At 41.7% G+C, this 20,246-nt stretch overlaps 1 protein-coding gene and 2 long non-coding RNA genes across 8 annotated transcripts in view; 1 reads left to right on the forward strand and 2 right to left on the reverse strand.

The window, feature by feature from the left end:
- Positions 1-206: 206 nt before the first annotated feature.
- LOC147583309 (uncharacterized) lies at positions 207-2,664 on the reverse strand. Of its 2 annotated transcripts, none has more exons than XR_015248077.1 (3): positions 2,547-2,664; positions 2,168-2,308; positions 207-829 (listed from the first exon to the last, which is right to left on the reverse strand). It is a non-coding gene; the product is annotated as an uncharacterized LOC147583309 (long non-coding RNA). The 2 variants fall into 2 exon arrangements; XR_015248076.1 differs by having other exon boundaries at positions 2,168-2,355; positions 2,547-2,662.
- A 75-nt stretch (positions 2,665-2,739) lies between these two features.
- The window catches only part of RINT1 (RAD50 interactor 1), a 30,947-nt gene continuing 13,440 nt past the window's right edge, over positions 2,740-20,246 (forward strand). For 2 of the 5 annotated variants that reach the window (XM_086696910.1, XM_086696912.1), the window contains exons 1-9: positions 2,740-2,933; positions 3,382-3,427; positions 7,898-8,082; positions 12,192-12,433; positions 15,863-16,036; positions 16,136-16,285; positions 16,870-17,026; positions 19,673-19,783; positions 19,883-20,108. In XM_086696910.1, coding sequence (XP_086553036.1) covers positions 2,892-2,933; positions 3,382-3,427; positions 7,898-8,082; positions 12,192-12,433; positions 15,863-16,036; positions 16,136-16,285; positions 16,870-17,026; positions 19,673-19,783; positions 19,883-20,108 — 1,333 coding nt within the window. In that variant the 5' untranslated portion in view covers positions 2,740-2,891. Of the gene's footprint in view, positions 2,934-3,381; positions 3,428-7,897; positions 8,083-12,191; positions 12,434-15,862; positions 16,037-16,135; positions 16,286-16,861; positions 17,027-19,672; positions 19,784-19,882; positions 20,109-20,246 lie in introns of those variants that run through there. The other 3 variants (XM_086696914.1, XM_025929662.2, XM_086696913.1) reach the window with 3 other exon arrangements.
- On the reverse strand, positions 5,382-19,969 carry LOC147583310 (uncharacterized). Its single transcript, XR_015248078.1, has 2 exons — positions 19,859-19,969; positions 5,382-6,634 (listed from the first exon to the last, which is right to left on the reverse strand). It is a non-coding gene; the product is annotated as an uncharacterized LOC147583310 (long non-coding RNA).

Below are 20,246 nucleotides of genomic sequence, written 5' to 3' on the forward strand. Positions count from 1 at the left end.
CAGAAGTGAATTCTCCAGAAGCAAAAATCTGGGTTTAGAGCAATCTTTTTTTCCCTTTAATGTTATTTTTAATTTTTATCAGAGTATGCATGTCTGTGATTTAGTGCCAAATAATTCTGTAGAAATCTTATAAATTGCAATGAAAGAGCAGAGACTGTACCCCCCCTTGCCAATTTCCCCCTCCTTAAAGGCAGTCATTTTTGTCTTTTAACTGGTTATTTTGATATTTACTTTCAGTTCTCTATATAAAATGTTTGCATTGCTAGTTCTCGATTTCTCACTTCTAGGCATTATCTGTTGATTTCACTTAGTGGGAAATGAGGATTTAGTTCTTCTTTCTTTCCCTATCCTTTTCCCCACTGCCACCACACTTTTCATCCTTTGATCTGCTCAATCTAGTTATATTGTCCTTTTTTAATAGGTTTTTGTTTACTTCATTATGATTAGGTAAACATTACTTACATCTTGGGCCAAGTAGTATATACTATGATCACTTTTCTTCTCCTGCTCAGCTTTTTGTTTTTCCTGCAGTTATTATCTTGTTTTGGTTTACTATCCATCACCAAGCCAAGCCCAAACTTTTTAACGATTGTTTCAATCTCTGCTTCCCAAGACTTAGATAGACGAGGTTTCTATCAGTTTCATCTGAAAATGGAGTCTCTTCTGGGCCTTCTGGACCTGTACCAATCCATGTCTAGTGAAGAATTGTTGTCAGGGCCTCTCAAATCATTTTTCTCCTGCATTATATCTTCTGTTTCCTATATCCTATATCTTCTTTTTTTCTTTGTTTAGTCCCTCATTTTAGTAGAGCACAACCTCCAGAAGCATCCTGAGGAAGGAAAAGTAAATGAAAGGGAAATTTTTTGAGATCTTTGAATGTTTGGACATACCTTTATTGTTTACCCACACTTGATTGGTATTTGACTCATCAGGTGTAGAATACTAGTTTGAAATAAATCTCCTTTTGAAATTTGATAGAATTTGCTCCTATGGGGTACCTGGGTGGCTCAGTCGGTTAAGTGTCAGAATTCGGCTCAGGTCATGATCTCACGGTTTATTGAGTTCAAGCCCTGAATCAGGCTGGCTGCTGTCAGCGCAGAGCCCGCTTTGGATCCTCTGCCCCCTTTCTCTCTGCTCCTCCCTCGCTCACGCTCTCTCTCAAAACTGAATAAACATTTAAAAAAAAAAAAAAAGAATTTGCTCCTATGTCTTCTAGCTTTCTTTGTGACTGTTGAGAAATTGAAAGTTATGTTCACTCTTGACTCTTTGTTAAGTGATCTGTTTTTCTCTCTAGAAGCTTAGGATTGTCTGTTCCCCTCCCCCCCCCCCCCCACCATGTCCTACAATTTCACAATGATGATTTGGGATGAGTCATCTTTTATCCATTGTGCTGGGCACTCAGTGGGCCCTTTTAATCTGGAAACTCGTGACTTTTAGTTTGGAGACATTGTCTTGAATTTTTTGGTGTTGATCATTCCTTCCCTAAGGAGTGATTGGTTTTTCTTTCGGAACTCTTTTATTTTTCAGATTTTGGATCTCCTGCAGTGGTCCTCTAATTTTTTTTTTTTCTTTCTTTCTTATTTTTCATTTCTTTGTCCTTTTGCTTCCCACCCCCCCCTCAGATATTTCCCAACATTTATCTTCCAACTCTTTTATTGAACTTTCCATTTCTGCAATCATATTTGTCTCTGAATACTCTTTTTATTTATTTTAATGTTTATTTCTTTTGAGAGAGAGAGAACGAGAGCAAGTGAGCAGGTGAGGGGCAGAGAGAGAAGGGGATAGTCCCAAGTAGTCTCTGTGCTGAGCCCCAGCCGGGGCTCAAACTCATGAATGGTGAGCTCATGACCTGTGCCGAGATCAAGTCCAACACTCAACTGGCTAAGCCACCCAGGCGCCCCTCTAAATACTCTTAAAAATAGTATCCTGTTATTTATTGTTTTATGGTTGCAGTGGTACCTCACATCTCAAGATATTGATTATATGTATTCCATGTACAATGTATATAGACAATGTATACAGGATATATATATTTTAAAATTTTCTTCTCACTAAATGGTTTCTGTTTCCTCTATGGGTTGTTCCCTCCCACCCTCCTTTGTTTTAGTCTTTTGATACCACCTCCCATGTTTGTTTTTGAAGTCGAATCCCTGGGTCCTCTACCTACCTCTTGCTTCCAGATCCCTCATGTTCCTCCTTCTTGTCAAAGGCCACGTTTTTGGGGCCTCTGCACGGGGTAAAGTGCATATTTGATGCTGAGTCCTCTTCTGCCATTCAGCTCCCAGTCGTTTACAACCAGATCTGCACCCTACAGGCAGGAAAGTGGAGGGTCATCTCTAGCTGGGTCTGATCAGCCTTAAAAGAAAGATCCCAAGATAATGACATTGGAATTTCCCCCAACTAAACAGGCCGACCAAATTACATTAAAGTTAGCCAACAAGCCCCCTCACACTCTGAGAACATCTGGGGTCTCATCTAAAGGATAAGCTGAACACAAGGAATTTACACAAGTTCACAAGGAACTTATGGTGTAGAGGGTGGGGTACCTTCAAGCTCCATCCGCAAGGACCCCCGCGAGGTGGAGGTGTGGCGGAGGTTGAGAAGGCCCGCCCCCCTTTCTCCCGAGAGCCTGGGGGGCTGGCGCCCGCTTCCTGAACGGCCGTGCTGGCCCCCTGCCAGCAGAGGGCGCCACCGCGCATGGCTGGCCCAGGCTGCGCGGGCAGGGCCTCTCTGGGAGGAGAGGAAGAAATCAGAGAGACGGCGAGGGGAAGTAGAGGTGGCGCCCAGCCCCACGGTCTCCCAGGGAGAGCCGGTGTCTGGCCGCTGGCCTCAGCGGAACTCTACAAGCCACGCTGGCTGCCCATGGAGCCGAGGACTCGCGCGGAGACGGGATGCTCCCGGCCGCCGAGATCGGCAAGGCGCCGGCAGCCCCGGTGAGGCGGCCCTGGTGGCCCGGGGAGGGGACGCTGATAGCCCGGGGAGGTGGCACAGATCTGCCAAAGGAGATTGCGTCGGTGAGGTGGCCCTGGCGGCCTGGGGACGTGGTTTCCGTGGCCCGGGGAGACAGGCCTTCCAATCTGGCGAGGTGGCACGGACCTCCCAGAGAAGGTGGTCCCAGGGCGGTGGCTCTGGCGACCCTGATGAGATGACACAGATAGTTGTCTCTAGGGACGTAGAGACATACCCTGAGGCTGGGCAAGGTAACTCCAGCGGTTCTGGGGAGGTGGCAGTGGTGGTCCTCAGGGCCACCTGCGTCAGATGGCCCTGACCCCTCAGGAAGACCCCAGGGGAGGGAGTCTGGGACCTCGCGCCCTCTGGGAATCCTGAGGAGTTCCACCTATCACTCCAGTCTTAATGTGTTTGTTACACCTGTTCTTCTAGTGCTGCTCTGAAAGTGGTAACGAAAGGAAGGACGTCGAGGAGAAAAGTAAGCAGACTCGAAACACCTTACCATTCTTTACCCAGCCATCTCTCCTAAACTCAGCCCTCCAGGGTCTGCGGAGCAGAAGAGTTGTAGCCTGTTGTCTTTAAGATGAATCTCTCCATTTTTTTTTTTTTTTTTTTTTTTTTTTGCTACAATATACTTGCATTGTACTAAGTACTGGTTATCATCATGCACCTATCTTTCTTTCTAAAATTGTAAAATGTGGGATAATTTGAAGATAAGCTATACTTCCTGACCCAGACTTAGTGCAGGGACTGGTGTAGTTTCACTGGAGTCTGCCCCCTGCACCAATTCAGAATAATTGGGGCCTGCCTGTTATCTTAATGAAACAACTTATCAAGCATCAGGAATTTGGAGGGGCTAATTAATGATCTGGGAGAGATGACCACCGCCTTAATTAGAGTCAAAATGGTAACTGTTTAGTGGTACTTTACCTTCAGTGAATTTGCCAGTAAAAGTTGATCTGGGAAGAAAAATACAAGGGATAACTTGTTTCCTGAATCTGGGTCTGGACAAGGAAGAGGGAAAAGGTCAGCATCTCCATTTCCTATCGAGGACAGGAGCACATGTCAGGGATGTGGACATTTGTCATTTTACTGTAATGAGCTTAGCATGGCAGGCTTCTGGAAATCAGGGAATCTTCAGTGGCTTTTGAAGTGAAGTTTATTGGGGGAGGATGGGGAAAGGCATGTAACAGCTTTTCCATCAGAGGGTTTTGGTTCTTCTGACCATGGCAAATAGTCTAGGAATGAGTAGTGGTAGGAGGAAGGGTGCCCACATTACCATAATGCCTTCAGGAATTAGGCTTGCCCTTACCATGCCTGCGGATACATTCTGCCTTGGAAGGAAAGCTCTAAGTAGCCCATAGCACTTGACGGTCATAGCTCAGCTCCTTTTTTAAAAGATTGGAGAGTACCCTCTATCTTTTAGTTAAACCCTTCCCTTTCCCACCTTTGCCCATTCAGATGCGTGAGAAGTTGATGCCTACTGAGATGTCATTTAGTAGAATGATAGACACAGACTATAGACTTCGTCCTTATCCCTCCTTTGGTGGCTTGGTCAACTTGTTTGCAATTAGGGGTGCTTATTACAAGAAACAGAAAAGGAGAGTCATAAAAACCTCCCAAATCACCAGTGTGTCATCTTAAAGAACGTCATTTGACCAAGAATATACTTACTGCATTTATTTTTATTTTTATTTTTTTTTTAATTTTTTTTCAACGTTTATTTATTTTTGGGACAGAGAGAGACAGAGCATGAACGGGGGAGGGGCAGAGAGAGAGGGAGACACAGAATCGGAAACAGGCTCCAGGCTCTGAGCCATCAGCCCAGAGCCCGACGCGGGGCTCGAACTCACGGACCGCGAGATCGTGACCTGGCTGAAGTCGGACGCTTAACCGACTGCGCCACCCAGGCGCCCCTATACTTACTGCATTTAAATGGTGATGTCAAAAGAATAGAATTTAAAAGTAGGTGCAAAAAATATATATATATTTTTTAATGTTCATGTATTTATTTTGAGAGAAAAAGAGAGAAAGTATTTCAAGCAGGCTCCACAAGACAGCCGATGTGGGGCTCGATGCCACAAACCATGAGATCAGGACCTGAGGTGAAATGAAGAGTCCAAGGCTCACCTGACTGAGCCACGCAGGTGCCCCCCGCAAAAAAAATTTTTTATTAAAAAAAACAGTAAGTAAAAGTAAATGAAGATAGAATTTGCTCCCTAAGCTACAGGAAAACATTCCCTTCACAAAGCCCTGCCTCTAGGTGTCTGCAGATGGAATGTACAACATACTTGTTTTATTCAAGATTAAACTAGAAAAAGAGGACACTGTGACTCTTGTCCATAACCGTAGATGGATTCTGCATTAATGAAGTTTGATGCAAACCAGCCTATTCTCATATTTGAAGGAGAAAAAAAAGTAAGAAACTTGGGTTGAGGGTCAGGAAACATGGATTTTAATGCCGTGTATAACCTTTAGGTGTCAGCTGGGCAAATGGTACAATTTATAGTTGGGAAGTCAAGGCATAGATTTATGCTAGTTTTGCTCCTAGTTACTGGTGGGCTACTGCTTCTCATAGCACATGGACGCACTTTGAATACTCATAAGTTGAATAGAACAAAGGAAAATTTGGGTTTGGGGGCTGGGGGAGGAACATAACCTAGTACTAAACACATTGGTATGTATTCTCTTAATCCTAAATGAGCAAAATCTGACAGTTATATTTTGCATTTAGGCATCTCTGTCTCTCTCTTTTCATATTTTCATTTGATCAGAAGTAACAGTTGTTTCGTAATGAGGCTGATTATAATCTCTTGTCTAACCTCTTGCCTTCTCTCATTGCTGCTTTCTTAAAACTTCATTTTTGGTGAAGAGCCAACTTCTACAAGGGCAGCTCCAGGAAGAACAGAGGCAAAGTTCAACCAGTATTGCTCCCCAGGAGGCTCCGTATTGTTTCCCCAGCTTTCTCTCTCACACACACACTTTTTTTTGTTTTTCTTTTTTCTTTTGTTCTTTTTAGAAATTGCTGTAGTCTTTGTAACTAAACATAAACTAGTACAATCAAGCTTTTCATTTGTTTACAAACACCATGAATGGTTTGTTTAGGGAAGACCACATCCTTTAGTTAAACCTGAGGTAGAGAAATGCACTGCATGTTCAGGTTTATTCTAAGGTTTGGTTTCCAGGAAGTCTGCTTTTTCTCTGGGGCCTTATTTTATAGCACTTACTTTCATCTGGAAATCAATTGCTGTTTCTCTTACACTTCTACATTATCTTTTTTTTTTTTTTTTTTTTTTTAATCTGTAGGTGCTACTCAAATCTAGGGAGATTAAGCCCCGTCTGCAGAATAATTCACACCGTGGACTGAGTGGAGTCAAGCATGTTGGGCAGCAGGGAGCCTAGGGACCCCACAGTGGCACGCTCGCAGCTACCATTATACCGAGTTTCCTAACCTTCTGCTGGAAGGATTCCATGAGTTACTAAAAGGGAATAGCCTGCACATGGAAACAGATACTACAGAGGAAACAGTGTATCTCAGCACACCAGGGTGGTGTGGAAAGAGACGCGGCAGCCATTGCGAATCTTGTCACTCTTACCTTCTTTGTCAGGAAGCTGCTGTGGCCTTCCACTTTCTCTGGCGCTTAGGGCATGTCCACCCTGGAATAGATATAGAGCTGGAGATACTCTGGAAGAGAGGAGCAGTGCTGTCGGTCCAGAAATTTAGGACAGTGGAAGATCACTTAATTGCCTTTGAAGTGAATCAAGCATTTACTAGAAGTTTGTTTCTTTAAATAAAAATTGAACATTTTTTATTTATGTATCTGAATCTTGCCTCTTTCCACAAAGAATTAGAGGTAGCTTAAATTGCTTAATTTTGCCTTAAACATTGTGGATACTGGAAGAAGGTATAGACGCTTGCAGAGTGAAAAACTGACGTGGAAACGATAGGCAATGCTAGGTTTCAGGCGGAGAGTAAGGAACGGGCTCTTAGGGAAATCTGCCCACATGCTAAATGGGATGGGAGCAAAGCTACCCAGGAGCTCCTGGTTTCACTGCACATTGTTTGCTCAGCCACCGTCCATGTTGCCTCTGCTCCCACTCTTCCCGAGAAATGGCTCAGGGCTCCAAATCACCTGTTTTTGTCACATTTAATAAGTACACTGTGGATTGGTGTGAGTCTAGTTTATTTGCCACAGAAGGAGCCTCACGTCGGACTGTGCAATTTAGTGGTTGCATCAGTCATTTTGAATTTTCCTTAGTAATTTGTGTTTTCTCTCAAGCTCCCTTTTTTCCTTTTTCTGACATGGAAAGTTTTGTATAATGGTATTTGAAGCTTTTGAAACTTTTTTACTTGGGGCTCCTGGGTGGCTCAGTCGGTTAGGCGTCTGACTTTGATGTCAGCTGAGGTCATGATTCACAGTTTGTGAAATCGATCTCCACTTCGGGCTCTGCATTGATAGCATGAGCCTGCTTGGGATTCTCTCTCCCTCTCTCTCTCTACTCCTCATCCATGCATGCTCTCTCTCACTCTCTCAAAATAAATGAATAAACATTTTTTTAAACCCAACTTTTTTACTCTTACATAAGGAAGAGTTTTTACTCGGTCACCTTTTCAATTTTTTTCATAGACTCAAAATCTTTCAATACTATTTTTTTCTTTTTTTAAGGCATTTTTTAAAAGAATTCCTTTTTAAAAAATGTTTATTTTTGAGAGAAAGAGAGCATGCAAGCAGAGAGAGAGAGGGACAGAGGATCTGAAGCAGGCTCTATGCTGACAGCAGAGAACCTGATGTGGGTCTCGAACTCACACTCTGAGATCATGACCTGAGCTGAAGTTGGACACTGAACTGACTGAGCCACTCAGGTGCCCCCCTTTGTATATCTTTTGTATTTCCTTTAATCCTGTGGTGCTTGGTAATGTTAAATAATTGTTATTCTTTCATTTTAGATGACATAAATATTGCAGCTCTTTTTGGAAATGAACAAGTCAGTGAAGATACAGATAATGGTGATCTCACTTCCTACGTGTCTGCATTTATAGAAAAAGAAGTTGGAAATGACCTTAAATCTTTAAAGAAACTTGATAAACTCATAGAACAGATGACAGAAAATAAAATGCAGTTAGAAGAACAGGCAAGTACTAAAACTCATTGAAATAATACCAGAATTGTTCAATGACATAATATAGACACCACCATTATTATATATCACTGTTGTTCTAGGGAATTTTGAAGATACAGATTATGACAAATAGTCTAGTCATTTAAAACTATTTAATAGGTTTTAAGGACCTACAATGTGCTAGGTACTTTACAAATTATGTAAAAGACAAAGTTCCTGCTGGTCTGATTTAGGTCTTAAAAACATAATGACAGCTAACATGAAAAAAATTGTTTTTTAATGTTTATTTGAGAGAGAGAGAGAGAGCGCGCGCGCGCGCGCACATGCGGGGGAGGGGCAGAGAGCTAGAGACAGAATTCAAAGCAGGCTCCAGGCTCTGAGCTGTCAGCACAGAGCCCAACTTGGGGCTTGAACTCACAAACCGTGAGATCATGACCTGAGCTGAAGTTGGCCACTTAACCAACTGAGCCACCCAGGCACCCCTGACAGCTAACATTTTAAGGAGTTTTTCGTACAGTGACTTTTAAAGTCAAGGAAGTAATTCATGGTGTACAAAAATGTCATAACACCATCATTCCAAACTTTTTATATGTGCGCTCATGAGGAGAAAACCTGAAAATAAGTATGACATAATAATGGTTATTTCTGAGTGGTTGGTTAACAGGTGATTCATTTTCTTTACATCTTTCTGTATTTTCAGGTGTTTTCTTTTTACAGTGAAATTATTACTTAAAATGGTGTTTAAAAAACCCAATGAATGTAATCTTAAAAAAATAAGTGGATCCATTTACTTGCAACAGTGTGTCAAGGATAAAAGATTCATATCATGTAACTGCTACATTGGGTTAAGTGTGTGGTATGTTCGTGTGTTAGCCCTGGGTTGATAGCCATCCTGTGTTCCCCCATCCCCACCCCCTCAGCCCTCACCTTTCCGGTTTTTCCACCATGTCTGCCCTATTCTCCTAAGCATGGCCCAGCCCCACCCCCTCCGTCCACACCTGGCCAAGCTGTAGTGGGCTCTCTGAGGAAGTCACAGGCTGAGCGGATGGATGCCAGCCCTGATATGTGGTCTCCAGGGCTCCTTCCTTGGGAAGGTCGGCTCCTCTGCCACTCCCCTCATTTGTTCTTACAAATTCTCCCCAGGATACCTGCCCCATCTGGCCATTCTGTCTTCCCAAATAGAAAAGATGAAGGCCGCTTAGCATGACTCTATTGAACAGTCTACCCCACATTCCACAAACTTCTTTGCAGCCATGTCTACTTCTTAATTCAGCCGAAGATCAGTCTACGGCTGTCCTCGTGCCTCAGATTCTACCTGCCACCGGAGTGATGTTGCTTCGTGGTTTTATAGTTTCCTCCTCTGCTCCTCAGCCAGTCCTGTCCCCTCAGCGTAGGGACACGCCCACGGCTCTTCCTGAAAACAGAACACTCCCCCCTCATCTCTTAGCCAGTGCTAGTCCCTCCCTTTTGTTGTTAGGCTTCCTCAAGAAGTCCCCTTTCTTTGTGTCTGTCTCCACTTCCCAACCAGGCTTGTTTCTCCGATGACCCCGGAAGCTGCTGCCAAAGCCCCTAACTGAACCTTAAATTCAGCATGTCCCAAACTGTACTGCTCTGTGTCTTCACATGCTTCCCTTTCTTGGAAAATGGCGCCACTATCTGCCTGTCACCCGGGCCTGAAGCCTGGGAACCTTACTAAGATTGCCGGTCATCCTGCCTCCTCTATCCCATCTCCAGAACATCTGACCTTTGCCCCCTTCCTGTCTCTGCCCGCCACCCAGTTCACCCAGTTTAGGGCTGCAGCCTCTCACACACTGGATGGCAGTTTGCCCGTCTTCTGCTTCCTTCCCATCCCGCAGTAACCATCGCTCATTTTTATCCATTACAGAAATGATCTCATGTGAATAAGCAAATATATATATAGTTACAGTCTTTTCTGTATTGTGTAAGCGCGTGTATACTTAAAATATGCATGGCTTAACTTTTTATAATTAATGTAATACATGGCTTGCTTTCCTATCAATGTATATAGATCTCTCTTTTTGAATGGTTTTATGGTATTCAACTATGGTTGTACATAATTTAACTAGGCCCTTACTAGTGGACATTTTTGCTGTTTCCACTTTTTAGTACTACAAATAATATGAGAATAAACATAATTGTTTATCACGTTACCTTTTTTTTTCTAGATTTTTAATTTTAAGTAATCTCTATACCCAACACAGGGCTCGAACTTACAACCCCTACATCAGGAGTCTCATGCTCCCCCAACTATGCCAGCCAGCTGTCCCTGACTTTCCAAATCATAAATCTAACTGAATGATTCCCTTATTAAAAACTCTTAATGGTGGGGCGCCTGGGTGGCTCAGTCGGTTGAGCCTCCGACTTCAGCTCAGGTCATGATCCTACCGCCTTGTGAGTGAGTTCGAGCCCTATGTCAGGCTCTGTGCTGACAGCTCAGAGCTTGGAGCCTGCTTCAGATTCTGTGACTCCCTCTCTCTCTCTGTCTCTCCCTTGCTCATGCTCAGTCTCAAAAAATGAATAAACGTTAACAAAATTTTTTTTTAAACTCTTAATGGCTTCCCATTGCCTGCTGGAAAAAGCCCACATCCTTCTAAGGCACAAGATGCTTCTCTGATCTCGCCTCTCCCTACCAATCTAGGTTTGTCTCTTTTTTTTTTTTTTTCTTTTAACATTATTTATTTATTTTTGAGAGACAGAGAGAGACAGAGGATGAGCAGGGGAGGGGCATAGAGACAAGGAGACACAGAATCCAAAGCAGGCTCCAGGCTCTGAGCTGACATCACAGATGTGGGGCTCGAACCCATGAACCTCAAGATATGACCTGAGCTGCAGTCCGACCCGACTGAGCCACCCAGGTGCCCCTAGGGTCGTCTCTTCTTTCTATGTGTTCTTGAACTGTATTCTGTGCCTTACTCAGCTTTGCTGGTCTCTCATCATGACTGAGCCGTTTCTTTTGTCTGGAATGTCCTTTCCTTCCAAAGTTCCCCAGAAAATTCCCACCGGCCCTGTAGAGGTCTTTGCAGGAGCCATGTAAGCCCAGTTGCCTTGCATCTCAGCACCTCATTATCCAAAGCGTGGGAGCTTGTTGGAAATGCAGAATGTCAGTCCCTACTTCAGACTTAACAACTCACATTTGCATTACACCAGCTGTCTAGGCAATTCCTGTGTACATTCAGGTTTGGGAGGCACTACCTTCAGACACCACTGTACCTAGCATCTATCTTTTATTGCATCAGTCCCATAATACAGTAGTTATTTGCTTCCATTTCTCTTCCATATGAACTGAGCTTAAGGGCAGACACCATTTCTTATTTATCTGTTCCTAGCACAGTGCTTCGCACAAAGTGTCTAATCAGTCTTGATTCAATTGAAATTCCTCTAGAATAGTCTTTATGTTGTATTGATACCTAATACTTGTATATGTTTTTCCATGTGCGAGAAGAAGAATTAGTAAATACCACATCTAAAGGCGTTACCTGTATATTATCTTCCCAAGTCAATGGTTCTTGCCGTAGACTTCAATCAGAATCACCAGGGTCACTTTTGCAACAAACATGTACTCAGACTTTTAGAATAGAACTTCATTTGTTTTTGAAGGAAAGTGTTTGGTAGATAAAGCATAAGAAAATTCTCTGTCTGGACCCTCTGAAAGTGCTGAGCTTCATGAAAGATGCAGAGGTGCTTACAGGGGCATCTGCTGCTGCCCACACATCCCCCCGTACGGCATTTTGTGTTTAGGTTTGGTTGGTGCAGGAGGCAGAAATCGCACCTTTCTTTTGAAGCTTATAATTGACAATTTTCAATTCTTTTAGAACAAACATGTATTTTGAAGATGATAATCTAATTAAAACATTACAAGGGGGCTCCTGGGTGGCTCAGTCAGTTAAGCGTCCGACTTCTGCTCAGGTCATGATCTCGTGGGTCTTGAGTTTGAGCCCTGCATTGGGCTCTGTGCTCAGAACCCACTTTCCGATCCTCTGTCTCCCTTTCTCTCTATCCCTCCCCCAGTGGTGCTTTTTCTCTCTCAAAAATAAACATGAAAAAAAAAAGTGTGAAAATTTTATCTGATTGCTGCTGTTTTTTGTTTTTGTTACAATCAGGTACTTACAATTTCATCAGAAATCCCTAAAAGAATTCAGAGTGCCTTAAAAAATGCAGAAGAATCAAAGCAATTTCTTAATCAGTTTCTGGAGCAAGAAACTCATCTCTTCAGTTCCATTAACAGCCATTTGCTGACCGCACAGCCCTGGATGGAAGATCTGGGGGCCATGATTAACCAAATTGAAGAGATTGAGCGCCATCTTGCTTACCTTAAATGGATTTCACAAATTGAAGAACTAAGGTAAAAAGGGCTTCTTTGTTCTCATAATTATTATTTTCCTTTGAGGCTCTGTCTTAGCAGTGCATGCATGCCATTAAATAATTGAGTTAATTAAAGATTATAATAATGTAATTTTCCTGGTTGTTATGAAAATAGTATTATAATGATTCTTTTCCTTTTTTGTGAATGAACATAAACTTTTCAGGGAGCTTAATTTGCATTTGAAAGAAAGTGATCTAAGTAAAAATTTTAAGTCCTGTAGTTGTATTGTGAACACAAAATAAAAACTATTATTTATAATACCAAATTAATAAACAACTCTTCAACGTGGTAATATTACTCTTTAGACACGATCACTTAATAAAATGGATTGCTTTCTCTAAAATTTGAATTTCTTTCAATGGGAATCCTCCTAAGTACAGTTTTGCTACCTGTGGGTAGAGGGAAAAAAAAGTACACACTTCTTTCTGAATTGAATTCTGAATTGAATCACTAGTGTTAACTGAGAGTGTCTGGTATTGTCTTTCAAACAAGCTAAATTAACATTTCTGCCTAGATTGGCAAAATTATTTGGTTTTTGATATAGTACCCCAGCCCCTCCATACTGCATGGTTCCATCGTGCTTTGTTTTAGCTACTCTTGCTCAAAGCTGTCAGCAACCATTAATATTGTCTGGAAGACTTGAAGAAGAAAAGTCATCCAAGAGTCTTAATGTCCCATTGTGTATCGGAGTTAATATATTTTATGTTACGTCTTCCAAAGAGTAATGCAGTATCACTTTGTCCTGTGTATTTCCCGAGATTTTAAAGAATTTTACCTCTCAGCATGGTGTGAAGTCTTTGTTTTGCATATATAAGTTTAACATTTACAGAAAAAATGATACACCTAAGATTGTAGTGTTACCAGTGATTCCAGAAATCAATTTAAACTTTTTAGATCATCTCCTTGTTGGGATAAATTATTTGGGGTGAACAGATTTTAAATCTTGCTACTTTTTACTTCATTTTTCTTTGCCCCTCTGGAGGAAAACACCAATAAGGAGCAATGTTAATAACCTTATTATTAAGTAGAGTAAGTTGTTTAAAAGCCTCACTCTTGTAGTAGCCAAAGCAATAGGTTAATTAACATAGGACTATGGTTATGGATAGCCTTTTTCTGGTGTTGGGATTGTTTAAGACAGGTTTGCCCTGGGCATCATATTAGAAATAGGAATCAAGTTCATAATCAAATAGAGCATAGCTATTTCTCCTTAATAACATGTTCTTTGCTCTCGATGTGATAAATCTCTATTTCTGTCTTCCTTTGGGTTTTTAAGATTTTCCTCATCTAATTTCTCTCTAATATTAACCTGCTTTTTATTCTGTAGCACTTTCTCTTTTTTAAAAAATTAGTTTTTTCCTTAGAACTAGCATCTTTTATTAGCTCTGCTTCTTGAATACCACAGTATCGCAGTATCATTATGCACAAACCCTGTTTCCCTAGCTTTTTCTGTGCTCTGAATGCCATTCATGATTCTGTGTTGTGTGGAGAGCTACTTCACTGTGTCCTGGAAAGGAGTCCTCCCTTACTCTGTGCTTTTGTGTACATTTTACATTGTTTTGTAACATCTGTACATTTCTTAAACACAGCAGTCTTCCTTTTAACATAATGTAACACTTACTTTGGATTTATGTTTCTTTGAAGTGGGAAATCAGCAAGAAGGTTTTAATTTGCCATGATGCACAGGGAAGAACCTTACAGGGGAGCAGGCTCTGTGCATGCTGACCATCAGAACAAGCCCATAAACAGGGATCCTGGTGGCTCAGTCACTGGAGCGTCCCACTCTTGATTTCAGCTCAGGTCATGAGCTCACAGTTCGTGGGTTCCAATCCTGTGTCGGGCTCTGAGCTGACAGCGTGGAGCCTGCTTAGGATTCTCTCTCTCCCTCACTCTCTGCCCTTCCACCTCCCTCACACACATGCACTCTCTCAAAATAAATAAATAAACTTAAAAAACAACAAGAAGGGGCGCCTGGGTGGCGCAGTCGGTTAAGCATCCGACTTCAGCCAGGTCACAATCTCGCGGTCTGTGAGTTCGAGCCCCGCGTCGGGCTCTGGGCTGAGGGCTCAGAGCCTGGAGCCTGTTTCCGATTCTGTGTCTCCCTCTCTCTCTGCCCCTCCTCCGTTCATGCTCTGTCTCTCTCTGTCCCAAAAATAAATAAACGTTGAAAAAAAAAAATTAAAAAAAAAAAAAAAAACAACAAGAAAAGAACAAGTCCATAAAAAAAAAAAAAAAACAAAACTACTCGTGCTTTAAATGCAGAAATGATGGGTTTCTTGACACCCAATGGGACAAAAGAGTGCTTTCAATTCTGGTAGTAGCTATAAAAGACAAAACTGGTTGGAAATCTTAATAAAAATGATTAGAGAAAGAGAAGAAAGAAAAATGAGAGAATGGGAGTAAGGGATGGCCACAAGAGCTGACAGGAATAAATAGAATAATACAAAAACACGAGCTAAGTATTCTTGCTGAGGCCTGAAGCAGTGACCGTGAAAAACACAAGCAGCTCTCAGAGGAGAGGAAAAAATGCTTGTGCATAGTGGAGCTCTGCAGGGTGGAGATACACATTCCTGTTCCTAAGGAGGACGCCGTGTGCGCCCCAGGAACATACACCAAACGGGGGACTGGAGTCCCAGCACTTTGGCGGCCAGTAGAGGATGCCTGGAGGTACACTCCCGCCTCAGGTTTCCTACAGGGGGCGGCTCCTGAACCAAGGTCAGTTATTGACAAGGTCACATTTTATTCCTTATTCTTAGCTGTTTAAGCTATGAGATGTTATTTTTATCCAAAGAAACATCTCATTTTCATTTTTCCTCATTTTAATTTTTTTTATTTTTTTAAATTATTTTTTTCAACATTTATTTATTTTTTGAGAGACAGAGAGAGAGCATGAGCAGGGGAGGTGCAGAGAGAGGGGGACACAGAATCAGAAGCAGAGTCCAGGCTCTGAGCTGTCAGCACAGAGCCCGATGCAGGGCTCAAACTCATGAACCGTGAGATCGTGACCTGGGCCAAAGTCAGTCACCTAACCGACTGAGCCCCCCAGGCTCCCCTTTAATTTTTTATTCAAGTATAGTTGACACACAACATCTCATTTTTAAATAAAATGTTTTGCTCTATGAAGTCAAATAAGCCAAAATGGTGGCTCACGGGATAAATTTGTCCTGAAGACATCTTTTATTTGGCTTGTTTCAAAGGATTTGATTAATTGATTTTGCATGAAAGTCTTGATTTCTGGCTTTCCTAGAAAAAATGTTAAGCTTTGGCCACATTGGTAAAAAGAAAGCCACTTCTGGCTGCCTCCTTCTTCCTTGCACAGAACCTTATACACCACAGGAGGGAGATGTCATTTTTGCTGCACTTGGAATTTTGACAGACTATCTTTGAAGTTTGCTTTGCCTCATTTTGCAGTGATAACATTCAGCAATATCTGATGACCAATAACGTCCCAGAGGCAGCCTCTACTCTGGTGTCTATGGTGGAACTTGACATCAAGCTTCAGGAATCATCTTGTGCTCATCTTCTTGCTTTCACGAGAGCCACTGTTAAATTCTGGCATAAGATCCTCAAGGACAAACTTACAAGGTAAGGAATTCACCTGTTATTTCATGGTAGTGCTTTCACATGGATATTCGGTGACCATTATATTTTACTGAAATACATGTGTTGCTTTTTCTGTTACAGTGATTTTGAGGAAGTTTTAGCCCAGCTTCACTGGCCATTCATCACACCCCCCCAGTCTCAGACTGTTGGCTTGAGTCGCCCAGCAGGTGCCCCTGAGATATACAGTAACCTGGAGACACTGTTTTGCCAGCTTCTGAAACTGCAGACCTCGTATCTTTGTTGGAGATAAAACTTACTAAAATTGCTTTTTTTTTCGAGAGTGGATTTGTGGCTAGAGAGTAAAACTTTTTGAAAGGGACCAAGAAGCCAAACAGTAGTACTAGGTTTGGACTTGATCTGTATATACCCGCAGAGTGATGGATTGTGCCCTTCAGAGTGAATAGCGTTGGGGGGAGCGGGGTCAGTCTGAAATATATGACTGACCCAGGTTTATATCACATGTAGGTCTCTTGGGATGACAGAAAAAAAAAATGGGCAATAGGGAGGAAAGTTTAGTAATCTAGTGTTAATAAAGGAATTCTTGATTGTGTTTCCTTCCTCACTACTGTTTTTTATGTTAGGAAAGACAGGGTAATTCTAATAACATATTTCATGCACTTTTTATGAAATCATATGCAATGTAAAATTATGTCTTATAATTAATTTTACTTAGTATCTTATATATTTGTTAGAAAAATATATTGTGTATCTGTACATACATACACGTGTGTGTGTATATATGTGTATATATCCATATATCCATGCATATATATTGTTTTGTATCCTTTTCTTTTTCCTTGACTTGACTATGTCAGAGATGAATTACTTACTGAGCCAAAACAACTTCCAGAAAAATACTGTCTTCCTGCATCCCCGTCTGTCATCCTGCCCATCCAGATTATGCTGACTCCCCTTCAGAAAAGGTTCAGGTATCACTTCCGAGGGAACCGACAGACTAATGTTATAAGCAAGGTGTGCTTTGCCAACTCTTGTCCTTTGTTGTTATTAATAGCAGTTGTTAAGCATCCCGATCCTCTTTCTGGTTTAAGTTAAAATCCGATCCCATTCACATTTCTGTTTTTTCTCTGAAGAGCTAAATTCCTGTTTTGTCCTTGCCTTAATAGATCTATTTTGGGACTTGTGTTGATATGCCATGGGACTCCACTCACTCATTAGCACGTCATCTCACCAGTGTCTCAAGTTGCCCCTTGGGTGTGCTGTGACATTTGTTGGGGGCACTTGTGACAACTGGCTCCACGTGTTTCACTGTGCGAATTGCTCCTTCAGTCTTATATATATATCAGAGAGAGATGTGAAAGTCCACAGATAGTCAAGTATTCGCTTTTGAACAGAGTGCTGATGCTACCATGATTTATGGCTGAGGTGCCTGGGTGGCTCAGTTGGTTGGGCATCTGACACTTGGTTGGGGCTCTGATCACGCTCTCACAGTTCAAGCCCCGCATCAGGCTCTGTGCTAATGGTGTGGAGCCTGCTTGGGATTCTCTGTCTCCCTCTCTGCCCCTTCCCCACTCGTTCTCTCTCTCTCTGTCTCTCTGCCTCCCCTCCTCCCTCCCTCCCTCCCTCTCTCTCTCTCAAAAATGGATAACCATTTAAAAAATAAGTGAAAAGCTTTAAAAAATTTTAAAACATTAAATGATTTGTGTGTGTACAAGAAAGTAAGGAATGATGGGGATGGCTTTTAGGAAATTCTCACCATCTCACCAGCATTTTAGCTGAGGGATTACAGCCATATATGTTGGAGATACTCTGTTTTTTGTTTATTTCTTTTCTTTTTTTTTTTTTTTTTTTTAGAGAAAGAGGTGAATGAGTGAGGAGGAACAGAGGGACGGGGGGCAGGGGAGAGAGAGAGAGAGAGAGAAAGAAAGAAAGGAAGGAAGAAGGAAGGAAGGAAGGAAGGAGGAAAGAAGGAAGGAGGAAAGAAGGAAGGAAGGAAGGAAGGAAGGAAGGAAGGAAGGAAGGAAGGAAGAGAGAGAGAGAGAGAGAGAGAGAGAGAAAGAAAGAAAGAAAGAAAGAAAGAAAGAAAGAAAGAAAGAAAGAAAGAAAGAAAGAGAAAGAATCTTAAGTGGCTCCATGCTCAGTGCGGAGCCCAATGTGGGGCTTGATCCCAGGACTCTGAATGACCTGACCCAAAATCAAGAGTCGGACGCTCAAATGACTGAGCCACCAGGTGCCCCTATATTGGAGATATTCTTGAGATTTTTCTTTAACTTAACCAGAAAAACAATCAGGCATTTGTTTTTAATGAAATTTGATTGAATTCATTGAGAATTAGAACTCTGTTGCCAGGGTGTGGAGACTACCTTATTTATCCTTAAGTTTGCTACATTTAATGCAGTGCAAGTAGCAGAGTGGTTCATTTCAGTGTTTTGAATTATATGTTATTGCACCAGGCTTACCCCAGGCGTTGTATGTGGCATTTATAAATGAGTTTATGGGCTTTATAGAATTTTAAAGGGGTCAAGGGATAGGGAGTTATGTTTGCACGGGAAGGAGTTGAGTGGCAATTGCATTTCTGGGTCTTAAATTCAGTTTATTCTATTGTACTTTATGGATCTCCTCCTTTTTTGGATGAGGTGTTGGTGGAAAGAAGAATAGAACCAATTAGTAAGTAGCGAGACAAGGCAATAAACCTACAGCTGTAGAGAGGCAGTAAGAATTTGAGGTTAGAAAATTGTGAGTTATGTTGATTCCTTTCTTTTTTTTAAATTATTTTCTTAACTTTTTTTTAAATATTTATATTTGAGAAAGAGAGAGAGGGAAGGAGACACAGAGTATGAGCGAGGGAGGGGCAGAGAGAGAGGGAGACACAGAATCTGAAGCAGGCTCCAGGCTCCAAGCTGTCAGCACAGAGCCTGACATGGGGCTCAAACCTACGAACCCCAAGACCATGACCTGAGCCGAAGTTGGACACTTAACTAACTGAGCCACCCAGGCACCCCATGTTGATTGATTCCTTTCTAAAGTACATTTCCACTCTGTCATCAAGCCTAAACTACACAGCCCCTGAGATTAGGGATGCCCCTTACTCACTTTTGTATTTCTAGCATCTAGCACATAACAGGGATTTACCCTCAGTAAATGTTTTTGAATGCCTGTCCAACAAAACTTGGAAGGTTTGTAGAATCATCTCTAGGGACAATTTAAAAAGCTGCCTATTTACATTTACTTTTCTATGATTTTACCTGTTTTAAGGCATATTTTTTTCTTACTTTACCTTTTGAAAAGACAAACCAGAAGAAAATCAGGTTTAAAAGTTATTTTGGAATGTAATTTACAAAAAAACCAAACACAAAACAAAATTAAAGGCCATCAGTTCTTTGTAATGCTCATCATTTTACATATCTCCAAAGTGCTGTTTTCAACACATACAGTATTGTAAATTTATGAGTTTACTGACTTATGCCACCCTTGGGAATTTGTTGGGAGTACATTGGGAAACATCTGATTAAAGTTCAGAGCAGAAATTGTGTTCTTTTATAAGAATCTTCACCTAATTTGTGTAAGTGCTATGTGTATACAATTAACTAGAACCATTTAATTGTAACTTTCTGGTCAGAATGACTTAAGAATTCAGACTATTTTAACTTCCTTCCTTAGCCTGAATGGTACTTGGCTCAGGTACTTATGTGGATTGGGAATCACACTCAGTTTCTGGATGAGAAGATTCAGCCAATATTAGACAAAGTAGGCCCTTCGGTAAATGCAAGGGTAAGAAACTGTGTTCTTAAATTGTTCCAGTTTTAGAGTTGTGTGTGTCCGCGAATAATCTGTCATTTACCTTACCTCCTGCTTACATGTTTCTTTCAGCTTGAATTTTCCCGGGGCCTCATGATGCTCGTTCTTGAGAAGTTAGCTGCAGACATCCCATGTCTGCTCTATGATGACAATCTCTTCTGTCATCTGGTGGATGAGGTGCTTTTGTTCGAAAGGGAGCTGCACAGTCTTTATGGCTATCCCAGCACTTTTGCCAACTGTATGCATATTCTGTCAGAGGACACCTGTTTTCAGAGGTGGTTGACTGTGGAGAGAAAATGTAAGTGTTCAGTAGCCATCAAGTGGAGAGCATATTATCTCCTTTTGTGTATATTAACTTTTGGTGTTTTTCTCCACCCGCTCTGGGTAGAAACTAGAGTCATCTGGATTTTTCTTGGTTAAGGTTTACCAAGTTGCC

Source organism: Puma concolor, chromosome A2, assembly GCF_028749965.1.
Source record: "Puma concolor isolate L17-30 chromosome A2, mPumCon1.1.hap2, whole genome shotgun sequence".
Classification (NCBI taxonomy): domain Eukaryota; kingdom Metazoa; phylum Chordata; class Mammalia; order Carnivora; family Felidae; genus Puma; species Puma concolor.